Source organism: Marasmius oreades, chromosome 2 (assembly GCF_018924745.1).
Source record: "Marasmius oreades isolate 03SP1 chromosome 2, whole genome shotgun sequence".
Classification (NCBI taxonomy): Eukaryota; Fungi; Basidiomycota; class Agaricomycetes; order Agaricales; family Marasmiaceae; genus Marasmius; species Marasmius oreades.
In genome coordinates this window covers 4,004,750-4,024,906 of record NC_057324.1, presented here as the reverse complement: position 1 = coordinate 4,024,906, position 20,157 = coordinate 4,004,750, and the positions used below count along the sequence as shown (strand labels likewise).

At 47.5% G+C, this 20,157-nt stretch overlaps 9 protein-coding genes and 2 non-coding genes across 11 annotated transcripts; 4 read left to right on the top strand and 7 right to left on the bottom strand.

Annotated features, from left to right (window-relative positions):
- Window positions 1-336: 336 nt before the first annotated feature.
- E1B28_005060 lies at window positions 337-433 on the bottom strand. The gene has a single exon. It is a non-coding gene; the product is annotated as a tRNA-Thr (tRNA).
- Window positions 434-640: 207 nt separating this feature from the next.
- Window positions 641-2,468, bottom strand: E1B28_005059 (uncharacterized protein; the record flags this gene model as incomplete). Its single annotated transcript, XM_043149602.1, has 5 exons — window positions 2,247-2,468; window positions 2,154-2,186; window positions 1,998-2,073; window positions 1,700-1,932; window positions 641-1,642 (listed from the first exon to the last, which is right to left on the bottom strand). The coding sequence occupies exons 1-5, from the start codon at window positions 2,280-2,282 to the stop codon at window positions 641-643; spliced, it is 1,380 nt and encodes a 459-aa protein (XP_043014208.1). The 5' UTR covers window positions 2,283-2,468.
- A 90-nt stretch (window positions 2,469-2,558) lies between these two features.
- Window positions 2,559-2,649, top strand: E1B28_005058. The gene has a single exon. It is a non-coding gene; the product is annotated as a tRNA-Thr (tRNA).
- A 3,273-nt stretch (window positions 2,650-5,922) lies between these two features.
- On the bottom strand, window positions 5,923-8,463 carry E1B28_005057 (uncharacterized protein; the record flags this gene model as incomplete). Its single annotated transcript, XM_043149601.1, has 4 exons — window positions 5,923-6,015; window positions 6,070-6,723; window positions 6,793-8,282; window positions 8,331-8,463. 4 exons carry the CDS (start codon window positions 8,461-8,463, stop codon window positions 5,923-5,925), a joined length of 2,370 nt encoding a protein of 789 aa, XP_043014207.1.
- Window positions 8,464-10,461: 1,998 nt separating this feature from the next.
- Window positions 10,462-10,857, bottom strand: E1B28_005056 (uncharacterized protein; the record flags this gene model as incomplete). Its single annotated transcript, XM_043149600.1, has 1 exon — window positions 10,462-10,857. The coding sequence occupies one exon, from the start codon at window positions 10,855-10,857 to the stop codon at window positions 10,462-10,464; it is 396 nt and encodes a 131-aa protein (XP_043014206.1).
- A 155-nt stretch (window positions 10,858-11,012) lies between these two features.
- Window positions 11,013-11,605, bottom strand: E1B28_005055 (uncharacterized protein; the record flags this gene model as incomplete). Its single annotated transcript, XM_043149599.1, has 3 exons — window positions 11,013-11,061; window positions 11,124-11,475; window positions 11,533-11,605. The coding sequence occupies 3 exons, from the start codon at window positions 11,603-11,605 to the stop codon at window positions 11,013-11,015; spliced, it is 474 nt and encodes a 157-aa protein (XP_043014205.1).
- Window positions 11,606-12,894: 1,289 nt separating this feature from the next.
- Window positions 12,895-13,548, top strand: E1B28_005054 (uncharacterized protein; the record flags this gene model as incomplete). Its single annotated transcript, XM_043149598.1, has 3 exons — window positions 12,895-12,897; window positions 12,950-13,184; window positions 13,241-13,548. 3 exons carry the CDS (start codon window positions 12,895-12,897, stop codon window positions 13,546-13,548), a joined length of 546 nt encoding a protein of 181 aa, XP_043014204.1.
- A 553-nt stretch (window positions 13,549-14,101) lies between these two features.
- E1B28_005053 (uncharacterized protein) lies at window positions 14,102-14,745 on the top strand (the record flags this gene model as incomplete). Its single annotated transcript, XM_043149597.1, has 4 exons — window positions 14,102-14,286; window positions 14,393-14,482; window positions 14,559-14,642; window positions 14,718-14,745. 4 exons carry the CDS (start codon window positions 14,102-14,104, stop codon window positions 14,743-14,745), a joined length of 387 nt encoding a protein of 128 aa, XP_043014203.1.
- A 136-nt stretch (window positions 14,746-14,881) lies between these two features.
- E1B28_005052 (uncharacterized protein) lies at window positions 14,882-16,463 on the top strand (the record flags this gene model as incomplete). Its single annotated transcript, XM_043149596.1, has 8 exons — window positions 14,882-14,907; window positions 14,974-15,130; window positions 15,190-15,428; window positions 15,485-15,530; window positions 15,600-15,801; window positions 15,876-15,951; window positions 16,019-16,080; window positions 16,141-16,463. The coding sequence occupies 8 exons, from the start codon at window positions 14,882-14,884 to the stop codon at window positions 16,461-16,463; spliced, it is 1,131 nt and encodes a 376-aa protein (XP_043014202.1).
- Window positions 16,464-16,641: 178 nt separating this feature from the next.
- E1B28_005051 (uncharacterized protein) lies at window positions 16,642-17,765 on the bottom strand (the record flags this gene model as incomplete). The annotated part of the gene is made up of 4 exons (XM_043149595.1): window positions 16,642-16,956; window positions 17,022-17,258; window positions 17,321-17,689; window positions 17,739-17,765. 4 exons carry the CDS (start codon window positions 17,763-17,765, stop codon window positions 16,642-16,644), a joined length of 948 nt encoding a protein of 315 aa, XP_043014201.1.
- A 30-nt stretch (window positions 17,766-17,795) lies between these two features.
- Window positions 17,796-20,012, bottom strand: E1B28_005050 (uncharacterized protein; the record flags this gene model as incomplete). Its single annotated transcript, XM_043149594.1, has 7 exons — window positions 17,796-18,811; window positions 18,867-19,047; window positions 19,103-19,121; window positions 19,174-19,317; window positions 19,377-19,703; window positions 19,753-19,915; window positions 19,979-20,012. 7 exons carry the CDS (start codon window positions 20,010-20,012, stop codon window positions 17,796-17,798), a joined length of 1,884 nt encoding a protein of 627 aa, XP_043014200.1.
- Window positions 20,013-20,157: the final 145 nt, after the last annotated feature.

The following is a 20,157-nucleotide window of genomic DNA, read 5'->3' as shown; positions in this document are numbered from 1 at the left end:
TGCTTGTTGGAACAAAGTTCAAGTTGTTATGTATGAAAACTGAAAATGCGCAAATTTGCAATTTGCCTGGACGACCGTTCTGTCCTCTACGGGCCTTTTTGTAAGTCTGAGTCACGGTATATTGAACTGATCTCACTTATGTAAGGGAAAGTTGAAGCCATTATAGATGATCGGATGTCATTCCTATGTACCTTTCCGAATTTCCAACTTTCCTAGCCTGAGACCCGTAAATCGGCCCCTAACAGGAAACTTGCAGCGCTCGTTGACGAGTGCGGGTTTTGTCACAGATCTGAAGACGTCTTTGAAGTCTACATAAAAATGTTCGGAAACGCCGACTGCCGGTTGGCTGGATTGAACAACCGACCTTTGCATTGTATGATCTTTTTGACCCTTGGTATACAAGTGCAACGCTCTACCACTAAGCTAAACCGGCAATACTATAATTCGTCCTGTTGTTAGCTATCAGGATACACAGCCAGATTGAAAAAAAAACCTTAAAAGTTCAGCAATAGACTATAGTCCTATACAACTTATACAAAATAGGTATGTGCTTAGACTGTAGGCAAGTATGAACCCGCATAAAAAAAATACAGCAACCGTCCATTTTCTTCAGCTACAGATAAGTACCCCCCCGCCCACCCTAAACCGGCTCTCGAGGTCCAGAAAACACACCATGACCCAACAGATCCAAATCCCCATGACTATGACTATGACTCTGAGATTGGGGCTCTCCCCCTCCCCCTCCCCCTCCTACTCCTAGCGCCGGATGACCTGTAACAGAAAGGTAATTCAACCACGAATTCGACGTACGTTGTTGTTGTTGTTGTTGTTGTTGGGAGTGTGCTTGGGACGGAGACTCGGATGCGGATACGGATGGAGAACCCGGACCAGCCTGAGGCCATCGTACTATCTCCTGAGATTCGTACCGACAAGGAGCCTGAGGGTCTTCTTGCGCCATAAGACTTGGGTTTAGAGCAAACAGATGCGGTTGTTGGTGTTGTTGGTGTTGATGCTGATGCTGATGCTGAATCAAGGGTGGAAAGTTCGGAAATGGAAGTTGAGGAAGTGGTGCTGGTGCTGGCGGTGGCGGATACGAATACGCACTCGTCGTATACCCCGAGTGGTAATACGAATTCCCACCTGTATCCGCACCGGAATTCGGAGTCGGAGTCGGATTTGAATACGACGAACTTGGCCCACTACCACCACCACTGAAGATAGCTAAGAGATCTTCGTAACTGCTCTGTTGCTGTTCTTCTCTCTGCTGCTGCTGTTGGAGACGATGTTGGAGCAATATCTGTCGATAGGTTTGTACAGATATCTCCGTCTCCATATCTCCATCACGGTCGGTATGGGGTGGGGAAGGGGGTGCTACACCTCGAGGGAAGGGGAGTGACATGAAATTGTGGTGGTGGTACCCTGGGCCTTCTCCTCCATGTTGTAAGTGATGTATCGGGATTGGTATTGTCGGTTTTGGGAGAGCTATCATTGACGATGACGATGACGATGGGGTCTGTGCTGATGTGGGAGAAGGCGTGAGCGTCGAGACTGGAGATAAACTGCGTTGCGATGAAGCCGTTAGGGAGGGAGAAGAACTGAGAGACCGTTTGCGCGGTCGTTTCGGTTTAGAACGTGAGTGTTTCTGAATGGGTTGGGATGTGAATATATCTGAGCAGATGGAAAGTAAAGCAACGCGAACCTTTCTTTTCTTTGGCTTTACTTCTTCCTCAGACTCAGACTCGTCATCGGAATCCTTGGAGTCCTCATCGACATCCCCCATCCTACCACCTCCGAAATCACCCGGCCCTTTGGAATCCTTGTCACCAGAGTACTTGAGGTATCGTTTTACGATGTCTTTTACTGCATGTTTTGAAGAGGAAGAAGAGTACTCGTAAAGCTTTGTTGTAGGGCGTGCAGCGTGGATTTTATCATCTGTAGTCATCGCGTTAGCATCTTGCCCAGAGTAAGACTCGGACGAAAATGAGGGAGACACAAACCGAATATAATGACAGCGATATCGACACTACACAGTACACCCAACTCGTACGCTTTCTTGAACAGACCTGTTTTGCGCTGAAAAGATATTAGATGATTTATTTTTAGGGATGCCAAGAGCCAAGGCCAAGACAAAGTCGAAATATATAAATAGTCACCTTGAGGAAAGTAACTGAACGATTTCGTTCGTGCTGTTGTTATCCAAGAGGATTCAGAAGAGGATGTGGGGTGTGGGGGAACACATTACTTACAGTGATAGCCGTGATTTCGATTTTCCTGCGACCCATTCTCTGTTATTCTTCCGTTCTTCAGCTCTAAAGTCTTCCTCGACTCTACGTTGGCTACGTGGTACGGAGAGGAGAAAGAAGAGCGAAGCGAAGGGGATTCCGACGCTTTCAATGATTTTAAAAATAGCAACCTCTGTCGTACCCAGTTCCCCCAGTTCAGGCCCGCAGCAGCTTCCGTGAGACGTGGCGGCGGAGGAAGAAATACATATTTCGGAAAAAATATAACCCGTCGCGACGGCGCCGAATACCAAGCTTATATGCGACGTCACAGTTATCGCCGGTTTAGCTTAGTGGTAGAGCGTTGCACTTGTATACGGGTCGAACAAATACAATGCAAAGGTCGGTTGTTCAATCCAGCCAACCGGCATACGTAACCAGTTAGTTGCTCATTTTTATCATGCATTTCCTGAAAGAATTCTAAACAAAACAAAACTCTCAATCGACAAAACCACTCGTCATTCGGGGCAGAAGTTTACCCCAAGACCCATCGTCAATTCCTTCGACGTAGCGGCTCTGAAAATAAAACCTGGTATTTACAAATATAAACCACCAGAAGCTAACACCGATGATGAAAACTCCCAAAAGCTTCCACGAATCCTGCAAGCCGCGAGAAGGTAAAAAGAAGGGTGAGAGCCGAGAAGAGCAAGAAACTTGGAACAAAAAGACCAGTGACCAGTATGATAGAGACCAAGATAGCAAAATTAGAAACACACCGACTCTGTAGCGTTGCTATAGTGCCTAGGCGGGTATTGTAGGAAGGGAAGTGAAAGAGCGAAAACAAAACTAAATGCTTGTACAGAACTTACCAAGTCATCTTCACCAAAAGCCTATCCCATTCGGAGCCTCCACTTCTCCGATCCCCTTTTGTTCGTGAGAGGAAAAATCGCAACGAATTGAAAACTTTGAGACGTCAGAGCCCACCGCGCAAAGATGATTCCTGGCCAGTTGCAGATACACAAGACCTGTGACGTAACGAGATTCCGAGTCCGCAGACGAGGAGTCGCAAAGGAGTAGTCCCTTCTTTTGTATTTCAAAATAGAGTATAGTCTATGGCCTTTGAGTCTTGTACTAGATGTTCAGAAAAGGGACGGTGACCTGAGAAGAAAGCTGTCTAGATGAAAGTGCCTGCTGTCAATAAATTATTATTGGAGCTCGTTTACCACTGGCGCCACCAAAAAAAAAAACAGCCCCATACCCCGGATAGAAACAACTTGCTCGTGGTCGTGGTCAGTGACCCGTCCTTCTGGCTTCGATAATCTTCCTCCATTTGTGGGGGTGCCTCAGCTAGTAGACGTGAGAAAAGCCTCCGACTGTTTTTAAATCGAACGGGGAGCAATGACTCGCGGCGACAGTAACAAGTTACCATTCGCCATTCCGTAGACGGAGCCTCCCAAGTTACTTTATAATTAGTAGTCGCGGCTAGGAACTACTTGTGGGTGTGGGGCTGCATGATGGATCGGAGTCAATGACATGTTCGGTACACTTTGGCCGTCAATACTAACCACAAAAAACGTCAGGCTACCGTGGTCCGTGTGGCGTGCCCCCCATTCTGTTTAGCATTCTTCAAAAACCTACTTATAAGCCTTCGATTCTGTTGAAAGACGTGGAGCCGGAACGTGAAAGCCTGACACCGGGTTCTTTCGAGTCGGCCACTGGTAAAGTGTCATGGATAAACATAAACTTGGATTATGATTCGATACAACTGCGACCACACTGTCGATTCTCCAAACATGGTCCAGAAAAAGCAAAACTCACCGCCGTAAATTAAGTTTAAAAAAATCAATTTGAACTTTGAAGTGACTCGACCTCGACCTTCGACCCCTTTAATAAATGCATCGGCGTTGTACGCTCTGACGTGCGAAAAAAAAAGAATTTGCAGCGGGAGTGGACGGTGGCAGCTCACCGTGAGCGTCCTTACTTCTTAAAGTTGCGTCCACAGTCCAGGTAATGATTTCGATGAACGCCTATGGTGCGACAAGGCGGTTATCCGTAGAAGATTGGGTTGAATTTCCTTCGAGGCGCGTGAGCTTTGAGCTACCATTAGACAAGGCTCGCTGAGCCTGAGAACCGTTTGGACACTGGGGCATAGTAGCGTGTAACGACTACCACCAAGCCTCGATCAAGAGTTGCAAGGGTGGGGGTAGAAGAAAAAAAAATCATGGCTCGCGTCAGCGCCAGTCGGGATGCAGAAGGCCTGAGAAAGCGTAAGAATCAGGCTTGGGCCCTCCTCACTGCCTCACAATAGCTCTCTCCCCAGGGCCCACACACCCTCCTACATCTTCATCTGAGTCGGCATCCCATTCGTGGCGTTTTTCGACTGTTGGTGGTTTCCTACTACCTCTCCCCTTCCGTCGCATTTTCACAGGGGGATATCGTCTTATCCTTGAACCGTACCGTATCTCCGTAGTTGTCTTGAAACTGAGGCTGAGCGGATTCTGAAGCATGATTGATGCTTCCATACCACTGGTGGCCAGTGGGCCAACTGGAGTGAAGATATCAAGAACTGGAATCCGAAATGTGTGTGCGTTCGTTGTCACTTTCTTCTTTCGTGCTTTTGAAAAGTGTCGTTCGTGGACGGTGACTCGGAATGCGGCGGGATCCAGAATCGTAATAACAATTCTTGTATGGGTCTTCTATGGACGAAAAAGGCCTTCAATAGGTCGGAGAGTAATCCGGTTCTCGTTCATTTGGACAATGTATAAGCCTTACAAAGAAGGGTGTTGGCGCGGTCCGGTCCCCGGTGTTCAGAAAACCTGTTCAAACTCTGCTCATCCTGAACGTTGAACATTGCTGCAAGTTGCAACATCAATGCATCACCGCTCGAACATCGAAAAAAGGGAGCATGCAGTTAGGAGAGGTTGTGGAAGATTGAAAACGAACTGGAGGCATCATCCGTACGTTCTTCCAGTGAGAAATGTAAACTGTGAATTTCTAACGATATTTTCGATACTCGCAGTTTATCTACTATATGTATACAAGCTCATAGACCTCCAAGTATCATCTCCAAATTGTCGCGTCGTGCCTTTCGGTTACCTCACAGAAATCGAAATCGAAATTGAAAAGAAATATTTTCCATCCATCGCACAAATATCGTGATGAAAGGGTGTGTACATACCACCACCAACTTGAAGCTCGATTCTCGACATGGATCCTGAACCCGTCTTTGGAACGCTCGTGGACCGTGGATCAGGAAACAAGCCTTCAGCGTAGGGCTGTCGCGCGATGAGTCTCTACACTCGTACATGGATTCAGGCTTATATATTCAAGTTCACCGGGAGTGTAGGTTCAGAAAGGCTCTTATGTTCACTGAACTGCTTTTAACAACAGCTTCATGTTGCAGCTTTTCTTCTCTCCGATCAAATCTTGAACGAGCATATGCATGATTGTTATAGCGAAAATCGGGACTCAGGAATCGTTTTGATTCGCTCCCAGACTATCAGCTCTCCCCTTCCCTCTGACTCTTTGTCGATGTACTAGTCAAATCAAGTCATGAAATAAGTTTGTCAATACTAGTAATCAATTAATCACTAACAGCAACCCGTTTGAAAATGTATCTACAGAACAGCTAAAGGGATTCCACTGATCATCATATTGGTTGGCCAATGGCTATAAGGGAGCTAAGGAAGAACGAGAATGCAGCTCAATAATCGAACCTGTATTTTATATTACTGAAACGGATATCTTCTTTGATCTGAGCGATGTCGCGTTCACATTCACTTTCGGAAGGGAATAACTAGTAATAATTGTCATGGACTGTCGTGACAAACAATTCAGAAACATAACGCACCTCGAGCCATGATAGTAGTTTTTCTCGGCGAGTTTTTGAGTTGGGGGGCTTGAGGCTCAACGGCGGATCTACCCACTTGGTCCGTCCCCACTTCTTATCGTCTATCATAACCTCTCGAAGAGAGGAAACAAGGCTATTCTGGGGACCGCATAGTCTCAAAAGCGGTGTTTCCAACAACACCAGAAGCTTGTCCTCTATGGCATCCGCCCCCCCTCGATTTTCAAAGAGAGTTGCCACTAGATTCAAATACTCGGGTTGGAGATCGACATGGTACCACTGAGTTCCCATGACGGAGTCGGTTTGAATTTGAGACCTGAAGCATTGACAAAACTTAGCTGAACGCAAATCCAATGCGGTGGCTACGTTTAGCCTTTCTTCCTTGCTCGTAAGAGAGAGATCGGCAGATAAATATTGAGGAGGTCCTTCGGAATCGGATTTTTGGAAAGGCAGCCTGGATCGCCGTGACGGTTTCATTATTTTTGTCCTGTGATCTGTCGTAAAGGGTGGCCCAAGTATCCATGTAGCGATTTCGGCGGTGTTAGTTTGCGTCGCAGTTGTCTCGGCTCCCATTGTGAGCATGCTTCTCGGAATGTCGAACCCTCTTAACACAGTCTCGAAGCGATGAAGAACGTGTGGGGAAACTACACCATTGACCTATAGAAAAAATAATTGAGAAACTGATGTGAACCACAACGGTTCAAACACATCAAACCCAAGACATACTCTAGAATCTAGCCAGGAGAAGATAGTTCCGAAGTTAAAGAATAGAGGACGCAACCTGGAGCCAGTCAAATCTGGGGCCGTCTCAGCAATCAAGGTACCCAGATGATGCAGCTTATTAAGTTGCGATAATAATTCCTGTGTAGGAGTCTCGACAAGGGAACACATCTGACCCCAATGCCACCACAAGTCCTTCCTTGCCCATTCTGGAATATCACTAGGTGTCTGGAGAATGCGAAGCCATCGCTGAGCAAGAGAACAGAATTGATGCTTTTTATCGACGAAGAACTCTTTTGACCGCGTTCGATCAAGGAGGAAATCGGTGAAAGATGTGTGGTAAATGCGGATGTTATCGTCACGTCCACGGACGTCGAGTACCGAATGCATTCCACGCAACGTCAAAGGCACCATGCCGGTAGGAAGTCCAAGCAGTAGTTCAATGAATGCGGGTGAGGACGAAATATTTTCCTTTGAGAGGAGGATTACCGCAAGGATGGGGAGAAGGAGTTTATCGCGGTCAGGATTAGCACGCAATACTATGCGATACAGTTCGTCAAGATCGTGGAACGGAGAATGTGTCGATGGATCGGAAGAATCGGTGGATATATTACTGAGGATGATATTAAGTTGTGTGATAGGATGTGCATACTCGGCCTTGACAAACATGGCGACAATTGATGCATAGATGAACTGGCCATCAGCTTTTTCAATCAGCAAATCAACATCTTTAGTAGACGGCCAAGGATTCGGAAATCCAACGTCTTTATATTTGGGGTCTCCGCGAATTTCCAGGAATTGTCGACTAAGGTAGAGTTTGATATCGTATTGTGGTTGGAACGAGTCATCCAATTTAATGTGCCTGGTGAGACTCCGGGGTATGTGAGAATCAAATACTTCTCGGATCCATGATTCGGGACGACTGCATATCAGAAAACGCAAAGGGGACCGAAATGGTTGTTGATATGTGGAAAATATGATTGAAAGAACACGGCGCTGCACATCACCATTGCTGCATTCATCGAGGCCATCGATTATGACTAGTTCGGGGCTCTTTCGGGAAGAGGGAAGGGAAAGATGCTCTAAAACGAGTTCATTGTATTGGTCTTCCAGCCTAGCCTTGAGAACCCTGGGGTCAGCAGCAATCCTCCAATTGACAAGAGGGGCCAAGTGCGGTCTTGTCGTTATAAGCCCATGTGCAATCGACAGAACGAGAGAGGAGGGGTTGTTTCGTTTCGGGTCTGATCTGAAAAAGAAGAACGACACCACGAGTCCATCCTTCTCCCATTCTTCGGCGATAGTCAAAGCGATTGCCGACTTTCCTACACCGGCGGCGCCAGAAAGCCAGCACACTGGCAACTGCTGGCATTCCGAAGCCTTCCACACACGGATAAGTTCCAGTACTGCTTCACGAGTTCCGGGCAGACAACGGCCCCTCTCAACCTGTATCTCCGAATTATGAGAAGCTCCAACGTCTGCAATCGCATCCCAGAGTGCTGCAAACGATGAGCTTGTTACTTTGGCATTATAGAATGGTAACGCACGATTGGAAGCATAGTTGTAATGGATAAGGTCGCGGCCAACATTATTGAACACCGCCTGCCCTATCGTAGTATTCCTAGCTTCATGTAATATATGTTGACTGGGGGCAGAGGTAGTCTGAGACCACTCAGACATCGAGGATGGTGGTTGAGGAGGGAGGTTCGAGCGCTTGCTCACTGAGCATGCTGTGGAGCGTGATCACAGGTTGAGCGAAGGTCCTGTGACTCACTGTAAAGGCAAAGAAACATACCTTATTCCTACGCCACTACCTCTGCAAAGTCGCCAACTACAAGCATCGTATAGCTATCACACGTTTATTGTTGGGAGATTTCGTTCCGTGGGTCTGCGGGCGTCTCCGGGCCAAATACCAGCAATTGGCGACATTCGAGGACGATACTTGTGTCAAGCTTGTTCTCGTCACTACGAAACCCCAGAGCATGTGTTCTTTCGGTGTGTGGCTGACGAAGACATATCGCAGTCTCGACGACAGTTTATCGACAACCTGCCTATGCCGTTTCGTTCATCACTGCCCATGACGGAACTGGACGCTTTTCATTTTCTTAAAAAGTGCGTTTACTCGTGGCAGCTCGTTCCTATGGTGGCGAAATTTGTTCATTACGTGGTGAATAAATGGAGAGTCCGCATACAACACCATGAGTTGTGGTTTGAAGAAGATGGCAGAGAGAGTGTTGAAGATCTGTGTCGAGTGTCTGACTCCGACATCGAACTCGAACCTGATGACGAATCATAGTGACCGTGGTAACGGAGACCATTTTGCATGTACGGTAGAAAACTAATAGCGGAACTCAGTGACAACTTGACAATTCACTATGATTCGTCACTAGCGGTTCCCATTGCTGCGCATTGGCAGTGGCATTGCATATCAGTATGTACACTCATATCGTGTACTACAAGGCTGCTAATCGCCATAGAGTCTACCGGCTCCACAGAGGGTCGAGATTGCTCTAGGGATGCATTAGTAGTTCCGGCAGTTCCGAATTCAGGGACCAGGCCGTGTAATCTATCTGTACTTGGGGCAGGCTCATGTTTGACCATACGCCGTCGTTCACAGCCCTTCCAACTGAAATTCTGCCCCACTTCGGGCCAAAATTCCACAATCCTTCTCGTCCTTTAAGCAGCGGGGCGACGTGCACAAGAAAAGACTGCGACTCGACTTACTCACAACTCCAGTTGCTACTCCTCGGCTCATTAACCCGTCAATCTACATTTCCTCCCAATCTTTCATGACCTTGTCTTGACCGAAACACGGCCCTTTCTTCGTGGTACCATTCAAACTCATCCTCTAACGCCAGCAAAGATAAAGTTCAACGTGACACGTTCGGAAGAAGAGGGGCAAAACTCACGAGAAACCAGTTCGTATGAATGTTTCCAGCGGTGAAAAAGGACTCAATCACCTTTTCTTGCCTGACAATGGCAGAGTGCGCCAAAATGAGAATTTTACGCAGTCTGAACATGAAAAAAAAAGATACACTGGCAGAACGCGTCGTGACAGTATCCGCGACAAAAGGTGAACATTTTGTTCTCAGCTTGGTTGGCAACGTACTTAGCTGCAATGCTATGACATGCCGGGTCCTTTCAGAACGCGGGTCCGGTCTAATCTTACTGTCGAATCTTTACGGGCCTTTGCCTTCGACAATGTCACAAACTGTACCACATCCCGATATTCAACAAAATATCATCGGCCACTACACCAGTGAGTTTGAAGTCGGTGAAGGAGAGACCTCAAACCACTTGTGCTAAATCCGCATTCTCTTCAGGCCATGTTTTGGCTTTGTTCGTTTTTTCTTTCGACTCTTAAGTATTGATATCAGTATGCACCTCGACTCGGACGTCGACACTTTGCTCGGAGCAGGACTAGGTCAGGGAATGTTCGGGACGATTCCCGAGGTCGATGACTCGGACTCGGAGGAGCCTACGGGGTTGGCGGGTGCTTTCCGTGAGTAATAATGTTAGTATGGTGATAATATAATGGAGAGGACACGTCGCTGCACATCAGCATGGGTGCGTTCATCGAGGCCATCAACCATGGATAAGTCCCTCTGGGCAAACTCAGAAGAACAAGAATCAGGCGGATCGTTGAGAATGAGTTCTCGTATTGGTCTTCCAACCTGACTATGAGAATCCCGGGGTAATCGGTGGTTTCGAGGTTTGAGTTGGTCCTGTCACCGCGAGACCGCGGGCAATTGACAGAACGAGGGAGGAGGGCCCAAGGGTTGTTTCGTTCTGGGTCTGAAGAACGACGCCACGATCCACTCTTCGGCGACGGTCAAAGATAGCCGACAACACCAGAAAGCCAGCATACCGGTAAATGCTGGCATTCCGGAGCGTTCCAAACGCGAATAAGTTCAAACTTTGCTTCACGAGTTCCAGGTGGACAGACGGCCCCCGCTTAACCTGTATTTCCGAGTTATGGGAGGCTCCAACGGCTGCAATCGTGTCCCACAGTGCTGTAAAAGAGGCAACCCTCGGAGTCAGATTTCGAGCCAAGCGGAAGACTTTAACCAACATAGTAGTTATGATTAAGTTCACGACCATTGAATATTGCCTCCCCGATGATCGTAGTATCGCGGGCTCCGCGCAATCATAATGTATGCTGATTGGGAGAGAGGAAGAGGTTGCCAATAGGAAGCCGACTCGGACACCAAATCCGGGCGCTGTATCTGTCAGTTGTAATTGGTGGATAACGGTGAATTGAGCGCAGGCAATCGTACTCTGTGTCCCAGCGCTCTATTCAATCCTTATTCATACAGTATTGAATTTGAAGGGAAACTTACCGAAACTTAACGGTAGCGTAAATCTCGGAGTTTGCCGATGATAACGTTTCCCACAATATATCACAGAAACGCGAGTTTCGACGATACAGGAGTAACGGAGGAGACGTGGACAGGGCTTGAGTAAGAAGAGGTGGCAATTTTTTTTTACTGCCACAGGGCGAGGGAAGGCATCGGCAGGGTGGAAAGGGCATGCGTAGATTCTTACGTTGACCCCTACGGTTCAACGTCAGCCCGATCGAGAGCCTCCTAGACCGGAATGCTGGCATTGACAAGGAACTTGTCAAGTCCATCGTATTTGCCACCCCAACAGCTTCAAAGTCTACTAGGACAATGTAAATTTCTTCTGGATTGACTGAGCTCCATACGGAATTCAAAAAGCAAGATAGCAAAGACAGCCGTGTTAACTCACCGCCTGATCGCAAGGTCCCTCCATCAATTTCTCTCTCGTTAGTGACCATATCGAGCACACTTCCTTTTACCATTACCGTGCAGAGTGGAAGTTTATATCTGGTTTGTCTGCGGCAATTTGAGCGTCCCAAAATGCAGGCAAGAGATGCCATTGAAGTTGTACTTAGGCCCCTCCCAAGACTTGCCCAGGACACGACTCTTCGGCGCCCCAACGCTTGAAGTATGCTCCCCATCTTCAATCACAGTGATGATCCCGCAATATCCGTCCGTAAATGGCCATATGTGACCATGAAATGTCCACGAGCTTAACATGCTTAAAATGTGTGATTGTTAGTATCTGAGTGAGGATTATGAATTCGCTCACGTACTTTGCGCCCTGTGGGCCCTCTTGGAAAGTTAGTTGGGGGGATCAGTCCGTTCTCACAACAAGGATCATTCTTCTTGATGTCCGGACGTGTTTCGAGTTTGGATGGGAAATGGACGGTATTATTATGATTATTGGGGATTTACATCCTTCGTAGGACCCCGTAGGATGCAGAAGGAGCCAACGTATAATGTATATGTGCCTAGAGGCTAGAAGAAGTCATTCAGTTTTTAACTTTTAGGCCCGAAGGGGGAAACTAAGTGTACACGAACCTCGTTACCAGTCCTTTCAGGCGTTATGCCTCGACTCATTCCAGGCTCCGTCTCTCTACATATGCTGGCAACCTGAAAAGAGAACAAAAGTCATTAAGCTATCAAGTATACGTCGACGAAAACGAAAAAGAGACTGCACGTGCTGAGAAAATCTGGTTCCTTAAGGCCAGCCAGGGCTAGCCCTAATCGGTCGGCTAATTTTGTGCCCTTCTTTTCCTTCGCTCCGCCACCTTTCTTTTTTGTTTCTCGCGAGTACCCATCAACATGAATGATAGAAGAAACAGCAACGTATCCAAGCTTCTTTAAAAATGGAATTGGGGCTCAGGAGTTTAGATGATCATAGAGCGTGTGACTGGAATGAAGGGAGCTGGCGTTTCGGTTTCCGGGGTGCAAACTCTTTCTCGCCACGATTGCGCCTTCAAAGGCTACAGGTCGACTTCAAGTTTCATGAAGCAGATTGAGCGAGAGTTTTAGTTCAAATCCTCTCAATTTCTCGTCGCGGCCGGGAGGTGATTGGCATTGATATGGAAGATCAAAGCGACAGTTGTACTCAGTTGTACGTACCTTTTCGCACTCCGAGTCTGCTCTGTTCCGACTGCTTGTTTTCGATAGATCCAGGATGTGAATTCGTACTGGCCTGCTTCTTGTTCTATTGATTCCGTAATACCGGCATCGAAGCACGAGTAGCCAAAATCTCACCTGCCTCCTCGTGCCCCGGGCATGGTGAATGGTATATAAAACAACTCGTTCAAAGTCGTATTTCTCCTCATCCGGAACTAAAGTTCTTTCCCACTTCACCCATTTACGCCAAGAATCCCTCGAAGTCAGCTACTACCATTATGACCACCCCTTCGCTCTCACAAGAGCGGTCACATTCTCATACGAGGAATCATCTCGGCGCAAATGCATGTGAAAGTAGAGCGACTACGTCGTTTGTAGCGGATATTCCTCCGTCTTCCATAGACGACGGGTACTTTGCCTTTGCCGAGATCAAGGACGACATATGTCTCGTTCAAGGTACGCACTCATCTCATCTTTCACCTTTGTTTTGTTCCTAAGAACTTGATTCCCAGTATCATCATCGACGCCCATAACGCCCTTGACAACTATCGATATCAAAATATTTCGTCATGAATTCATCACCATCTTTCGGTTACTGGAGGCCACAACCTTGCATCCCGGGGATGTACGTATCCTCGAGACAATAGATGACCGTCTCAAGTGTTACGAGGAGGAAAAGGAGACGGTGTATCTGGCCAAGGAGGTTGTTGAGAGGATGAGGAAGCTGTCGTTCCACTCTCTCCCACACCCTGGTCAGTTCAGACCGCGCACGAGGATAGCTAGGACGCTCCCGATAAGCAGAGGGTGCGCTCTACGGTGACACTGACAGATGCTGGGAGGTCTTTGGGATTGTTGATGCTGAACTCTAATGATTTTACTCTGCTCGGTACGCCATTCCGGTTGCCCCTACCTCGGGCTTGCTTTGTATTTTTGTGTTTTTTTCGATGCTTTACTTCCTGTTTACTTCCTACGGGGCTCCACTGATGATGTGTATACTGTATATACTTTCTATAGCGCCCGCGTTCACGTTCTAATTTTGGATTTACCGTCTTCCGCTGATTCCGACTGTCTTCCCTCTGGAGTGGTCGTGTGATTGCACTATGTTATGGAGAGCATGCCAGTATGAATGAGTCAGTTACATCAGAAGCCATGCTGGCCACTTACAATGAGCTCACGCGGCTTTGCACCCCGACCACCACAGCAAGGATGATCAACAATTCATTCTTCTACCGTCACTCCCGAACTGGATCTTATCTCTCTTCCGATGGAAAGTATCAGCTTCTCAGGGACTGTGACTCATCATTTGACCCAGCCTCGAGTTCCTTATTGGGGGTTCGTTCTGGCATCGTTTTGCTTCCTATCCGTCATCCTGTATGCCTACTCAAGACAGAGCCTCGACGGATGCTTCTTACGACACCCCGACAAAACGGCCCGATGATGGGGTTCCAGCTGAAGGCGACATTGGATTGACGCAGCCAACGGAAGTGAAGGGTCTGGATTCGGATTTCAAACAGTGGTCGACTAAGCTGGGGATTAGCTGTTCTATCGAGTTGAATGGGTCCGTTTTTCTTTGAGGTTTTTCTGAGTAATCTTCTCATTCGTTAATTCCATCCGTTCCCCGGCATGTTTTACTCGACTCGATTGGTCTATTTTGTATACTTCAGTATCACCCCTACGACTGTGGAAGAAAGAACCGAACCTCGAATGTATCAGCTTTTCACTGTGTGGTTCTCTGCGATACTCAATGTTGCGGGGTGAGTCGCGAGTTCCTTTGGTTTAACCTCGAAACCAGTCTCAGATCACTCATGGAGTTTTTTTGATACCATGAAGGATTGCTACTGGAGCATTGGGTCCTCAAGTATTTGGTCTAGGGTTCATCAATTGTTGTATTATTATCGTCGTGGCCGACCTGATGTGAGTTTTTCCATCGACTCTCCGTGTGGTAGTGTGCTATTGACATAGTATGGATTGTATCCTTTTCTTTGACAGTTCCTGCTTAGTTCCCGGGTACATGTAAGAGCCCTCCATGGGAACTAACCGATCCCGTTGTATTGATTCTGAAGACTTCTTTACGGAACTCCTCCCACCCCTCATGATTGATGATCTATCACCAATATAGTGCAGTATTCGGGCCTAAATTAGGAACACGAACTATGGTACAATGTCGTTTTTCGTTCGGGTGAGCTCTTCGCCGCTTTAGCTAGTTCTCTTCACCTCAAGTCCGATATCTGATAGATTGCCATAGATATTACGGAGCGATGCTGCCAGCAGCATTTAATGTCCTATCTATGATCGGTTTCTTGGTCCTCAGTTGCATAACCGGTGGCCAGCTTTTAGCTGCGGTGTTCCCAAATCTAAACGATACTCTCGGTATCGTTATCATCGCGTTGATATCGCTAGGGGTAAAAGCCGCTTTCCTGATTTGAAGATTCGGTCTCTGATTTAACCTCGGGTTTTACAGATATCGTTTTGTGGCTACCAAGTCCTACATTGGTTTGAGACGTACGCTTGGATGCCCAACGCGGTTATATACATCAGTCTTCTCGCTGTCGGTGGTAAGAACTTGACACTACGTCCCGAGATTGCAGCTCCAACTGCGGCTGCTATCGTTTCTTATGGGACTTCCGTTGGAGCATCTTGCCTCTCGTGGGGTACTATGTCTGCAGATTATGGAGTGTATCATAGGGCTGACGTGCCTGGGTGAGCTGGTTTGTCACACGTCGGAATGTTGAAACTTATTCCCAACTTAAATACAGATGGAAAATATTCCTCTACACGTATTTTGGCGTTCTTCTATCCTCGGTTGGTAACGGCTCTCTCAACAGACACGCCCATTCTACGTTTTTAAATCTTTTTTCTTCTATCTTGTAGTTCCCAGGACACGTGGTCGGTGCTGTCCTCGCAGCTGCAGCCCCCGCCGTACCTTCATGGAAGGCCGGGCTCGAAGACGGCCAAAATTTTGGTAATTTCCTCGCTGCGGTGCTTGCACCTGTAGGAGGATTTGGCAAGTTTTTGATGGTCATTGCTACTTTGACGTTACCCGCGCAGAGTGCGACGTCGATGTATTCTTTTGGTGAGAACCATGGCTTCTCAACTAGTAACTAGTTGGTCATCCTAAACCGCGTTCCTTTGATTTGAATTTCGAAGGTGTCAGCTTGATGAGTATCTCGTGGGTATTCACGAAGATACCGAGATATGTGTACTCCGTGATTGCGACAGCTGTGTATGTTTTTCTTTTTTTCTTTTTTTCTGTCTTTTACGTTATTCATCATCTGGGTTGGGTCTGTCAGCGTTATCCCAATCTCAATCGTAGGAGCCAATAGAATCTTCCAAACATTTCAAGAGATCGTCAGTGAGTCGCAACTCTTTCTTACTGTTTCTCATAAACACGGTATACCGATTCAACTTATAGACTTGACCGGTTACTGGTCCACATCCTACGCGGCAATAGTACTAGTCGAGCATTTCGTCTTTCGACGATACACTTTTTCAAAATACAAAACCGAGTTTTGGCAGACACCCTCCAAACTGCCGGTTGGATTCGCCGGTCTCATTGCGTTTGGACTATCGTTTGGGCTGATCGTACCTTCAATGGACCAACCTGCTCATGTTGGCCAATTTGCTGAAAGAGGGACGGGGGATATCGGTCTTCTTACTGGGTTCTTTTCGGCTGGGCTATTTTATCTGGGTTTGAGGACCTTGGAGAGGAAAATTGTACCGGGGCATGATGCTTGATTGTGTGTACAGTACATGTGTATGCACGAGTCGGAACGTGTTTCGAGACGGAATAAAATTTGGATCGTGCCCGTGTTCACGTGTATCTCATCGGAAATGAGTTGAGGTTACAGTCAGAGATGGTGCTGTTTAGTGTGCTGTCCGGAAGTTCCTTCAATTCTCGACGAATGTTTACTACTTAATCCAGCCTCTTCATCGGCGATAACCCAAAAAATTCCCAAAACTCCCTTGAATCCAGTGCTCTTCCAAGCTGCTCAGGAGAACGAGGCAAGGCACGAACACCTTCTTCACGCATCAGCTCTCGAACCCACGCAGCTTGAGGACCATCTTTCTTGTCACCCTCACCCACACTCCAAGCCGAAGAAAGATCCCACCAATCATAAACACGCATGTCCGTCAGGATCCATCGTTCTCCAGCTGGGAACTGGGTGTGGAGGTGAACGGCGAGTATAGCCCTTGCAACGTCAAGACCGTGTATCATATGTAGACTTGCCTTCGTTCGAGGGGAGGGAGGGTGGTTGAGAATGATCGGGAAGGATCAACGAGCAGTACACTCACTTTGTATTTCAAGACCTCCTTCGTCGGAAGTACCTTATCAACCCAATTCCTCATCGACCTCGATCCTCCCCAAAGCCCAGCCAGATTCAAGACAGTCGTGGGTGTTTCAGGTGATAAGGCCAACAAAGCATTTTCTTCCTCTCCTCGCGGGTTAACTTTTATGGGACTATGTCGGTCGTACCACTCGGTTATGGAAGGTTTTGTGAGCTTCGCATTGGGGTTATTACGGCTGGAATCCTGTTGAACTCAGAGTGATAGGGAAGACTAAAGACATTGAATACAGATACTCGAGTACTCACCCCCCAAAGGGACGTAGCACCCAGCTGGATAAATCTCGGTTCGAGACCTGTATCTTGTCGTGTTTGCTGGTACAGTTTGACCAACTTCTCCGACCCCCCTTTTACAGTTATTGGGAAAGTTATGAGCACCGTATGGGCGTCCGGGAGCCTTTTGTATGGTATTGGATCGTCAGATTCAGGATCGAATGTAAACTGGATAGTCCGTTCGGATCCAGAACGCGTAGTTGCAGCATATGTTACGTGTGTGGATTCGCAGAGAGGAATGAGAAATGTAGAGGTCCAACCTGCGCCAAGTATGAGGAGGTTCATCAAAAGCTTTTTTTTGTAACGATTAGATAAGATGAGATGTATATGTATATCATCTTCTGACTTTAGGGCAGGTCAGTGTGGTCAACAGTACTCAAGAGGGAAAACGAGCCGTTTTCTTATCGCGGAATGCAGACATCGGTACAGGTACGGATTTGATTCACCATCGCTACAAGCGACTCTGACCGTCCACTACAGCTAACAGAGTTCCGTCACCGATAACGACGCCGACTCGAACCCCTTTTCCGATACGCACTACCAAACCATCGCGTGGTGCACTAACGACGCTCTCCATCTTCATTACACTCAGTACTGCAATCATCTCTCCCTTTCTCACCGGCTTGTTCGGATTTATCAGCTCGACGATCTTCCCTGTCAAAGGCGACGAGACATGTGTCAAATTGTTGGGATTCCCGAGCTCAAACTCGGAAGACACAGCTACTGAAGTGGATTGGGATAGGTCGAACGTGATAGGACCGCTTTGTGGTACAAGGGAGGTTTGTAGAGTGCCCGAAAGTCGTTCTGGGAAGGTATTCAAAACAATCGAGGAGAGCGTCATCGTGTGCTTTTCGGAGGAGAGAGCAAGATGGAAGGTTGTTCCTGGCTGAAGCGTCACATACGGAGTTGACGACGAAGGCATGGACGGGACCACGGGAGCTTGCTTGGAGTGAGAACTACGCACTCGTCCAGATCCCCCTAATTCCAATACCGAAGCGATGTTCCTCTCGAGCCACAGCGTGTCAATGTTTCCACTCTTCCAGTCCGGGTGCTCCAAAACCCCAGAAAGGACTCGTATATTTGTTCGAACATTCGCACTGTTCACTCGCAACTCCCTCAAAGCGCGTTTGGCTTTCTGAGTCGTTTCCTCAAACGTCTGAGCGTGTACGATGATCTTCGCGAGCAACGAGTCAAAATCTGTGCCAACCGTCCATCCATTTGAGGTTGAAAGAGAGGATAGCCACGTGTCCACGCGGATGCCTCGTCCACCTGGCCAGGCGATGTCCTGCGGCCGTATGGTCCCTGGCGAGAGTCGGAATGATTGAGCTGGGTCTTCTGCAGTAAGGCGCAGTTGGATAGCATATCCAGCGGGGGGTTGAAGGTTACATAGGGATAGGGAAGAGAGGGTCGAGTTGGGAAGGGAGAGAAGGAGTTGGGTCCGAACGAGGTCCACACCAGTAATTTCTTCTGTAGAAGGGAACACATATCAGCAATAGTAGGGAGCAATCGTGATCGCACAAACCCGTAACCGTATGTTCCACCTGAACTCGAGGATTGATTTCAAGAAACGCCCATTCCTGGGTTTGGGTGTTGACCAGGAACTCAAAGGTTCCTAGCCCTTTGTATTTCATTGATGCTGCCATCTTCACAGCAGAATTGATAAGTGGAGATATATAAGGTTTTGGTAAGGCGGAGGGTGCAATCTGGATGGATGTGTTGAGGAAGAATGGCTCATGATGTTTCGTTTGGAAGTCGTACCTCAACGATTTTCTGGAACCTAAACTCAAAGTCAGAATGCTGGTTTTGAATAGTTAACGAATGAGGATTACCTTCTTTGCACACTGCATTCCCGTTCCCATAGATGAGCAACATCTTGACCATCGCCAACAACCTGTATCTCGACATGTTTCCAACCTGGCCCTTTCAATGCCTTTTCTGCAAACAGCTGCCGCGACGGGCTCTCTCCCAGACATCTGTATAATTTGACCATCGGATGTCAAGGATCCATGACATGCACGAGAAAAAAACTGACCGTTTGAACGCGTCCGCAACTTCACTCTCCTTTTCACAGATCCGAATTCCTCTTCCACCACCTCCATCAAGCGCTTTGATCATGACCGGAAAGCCAACATAGCGTGCAAGCTCGACCACGGTTTCTGGAGAGTCGACACGTTTGCCAGGTGCTACAAGAATGTTGAGTGATTCTGCAAGTTCCCTGGAGAGCATCTTGTTTGAAGCGACACGTAGAACATCTATTGAAGGCCCAATAAACGTGATATTTGCAGACAAACATGCAGATGCCAGTTCTGCGGCTTCACTGAGGAATCCATAGCCAGGGTGTATGTGGGTAGCTTTCGAACTGAGTTCGGGCGTCATTAGCTATCCTTCGGTTAAACAAACCGACTAACCTTATTGCACTCTCCACAATCCTCTGAACATTCATGTAGTCTGAAGGATTGTTCAGCTCAATAAATTCATCCGCATAGCTCGAGTGACTTGAATCATTCTCGGTACAGAGAGCCACTGTTGCCCAGCCTAACTCTGTCGCTGCACGAAATACTCGGATTGCAACTGCATGAGAATGGAACGATGAACAAAGCGAATCTAACATGATAGAAAGCTTAAATAACGCACTTTCACCCCTGTTAGCGACCAGAACCTTCTGCATGGTCGAGTTGCAGAGTAGAAGTCCGTGTACTTAGTGACCATGATGGTCGTGGAAAGAGCGGGACTTCGGCTCGGTAGGCGTTTTGGCCGGTTTCAGATTTCCTCAATTCAACTTCGTGAATAGTCTCGGTATATTAGCCTCTGCA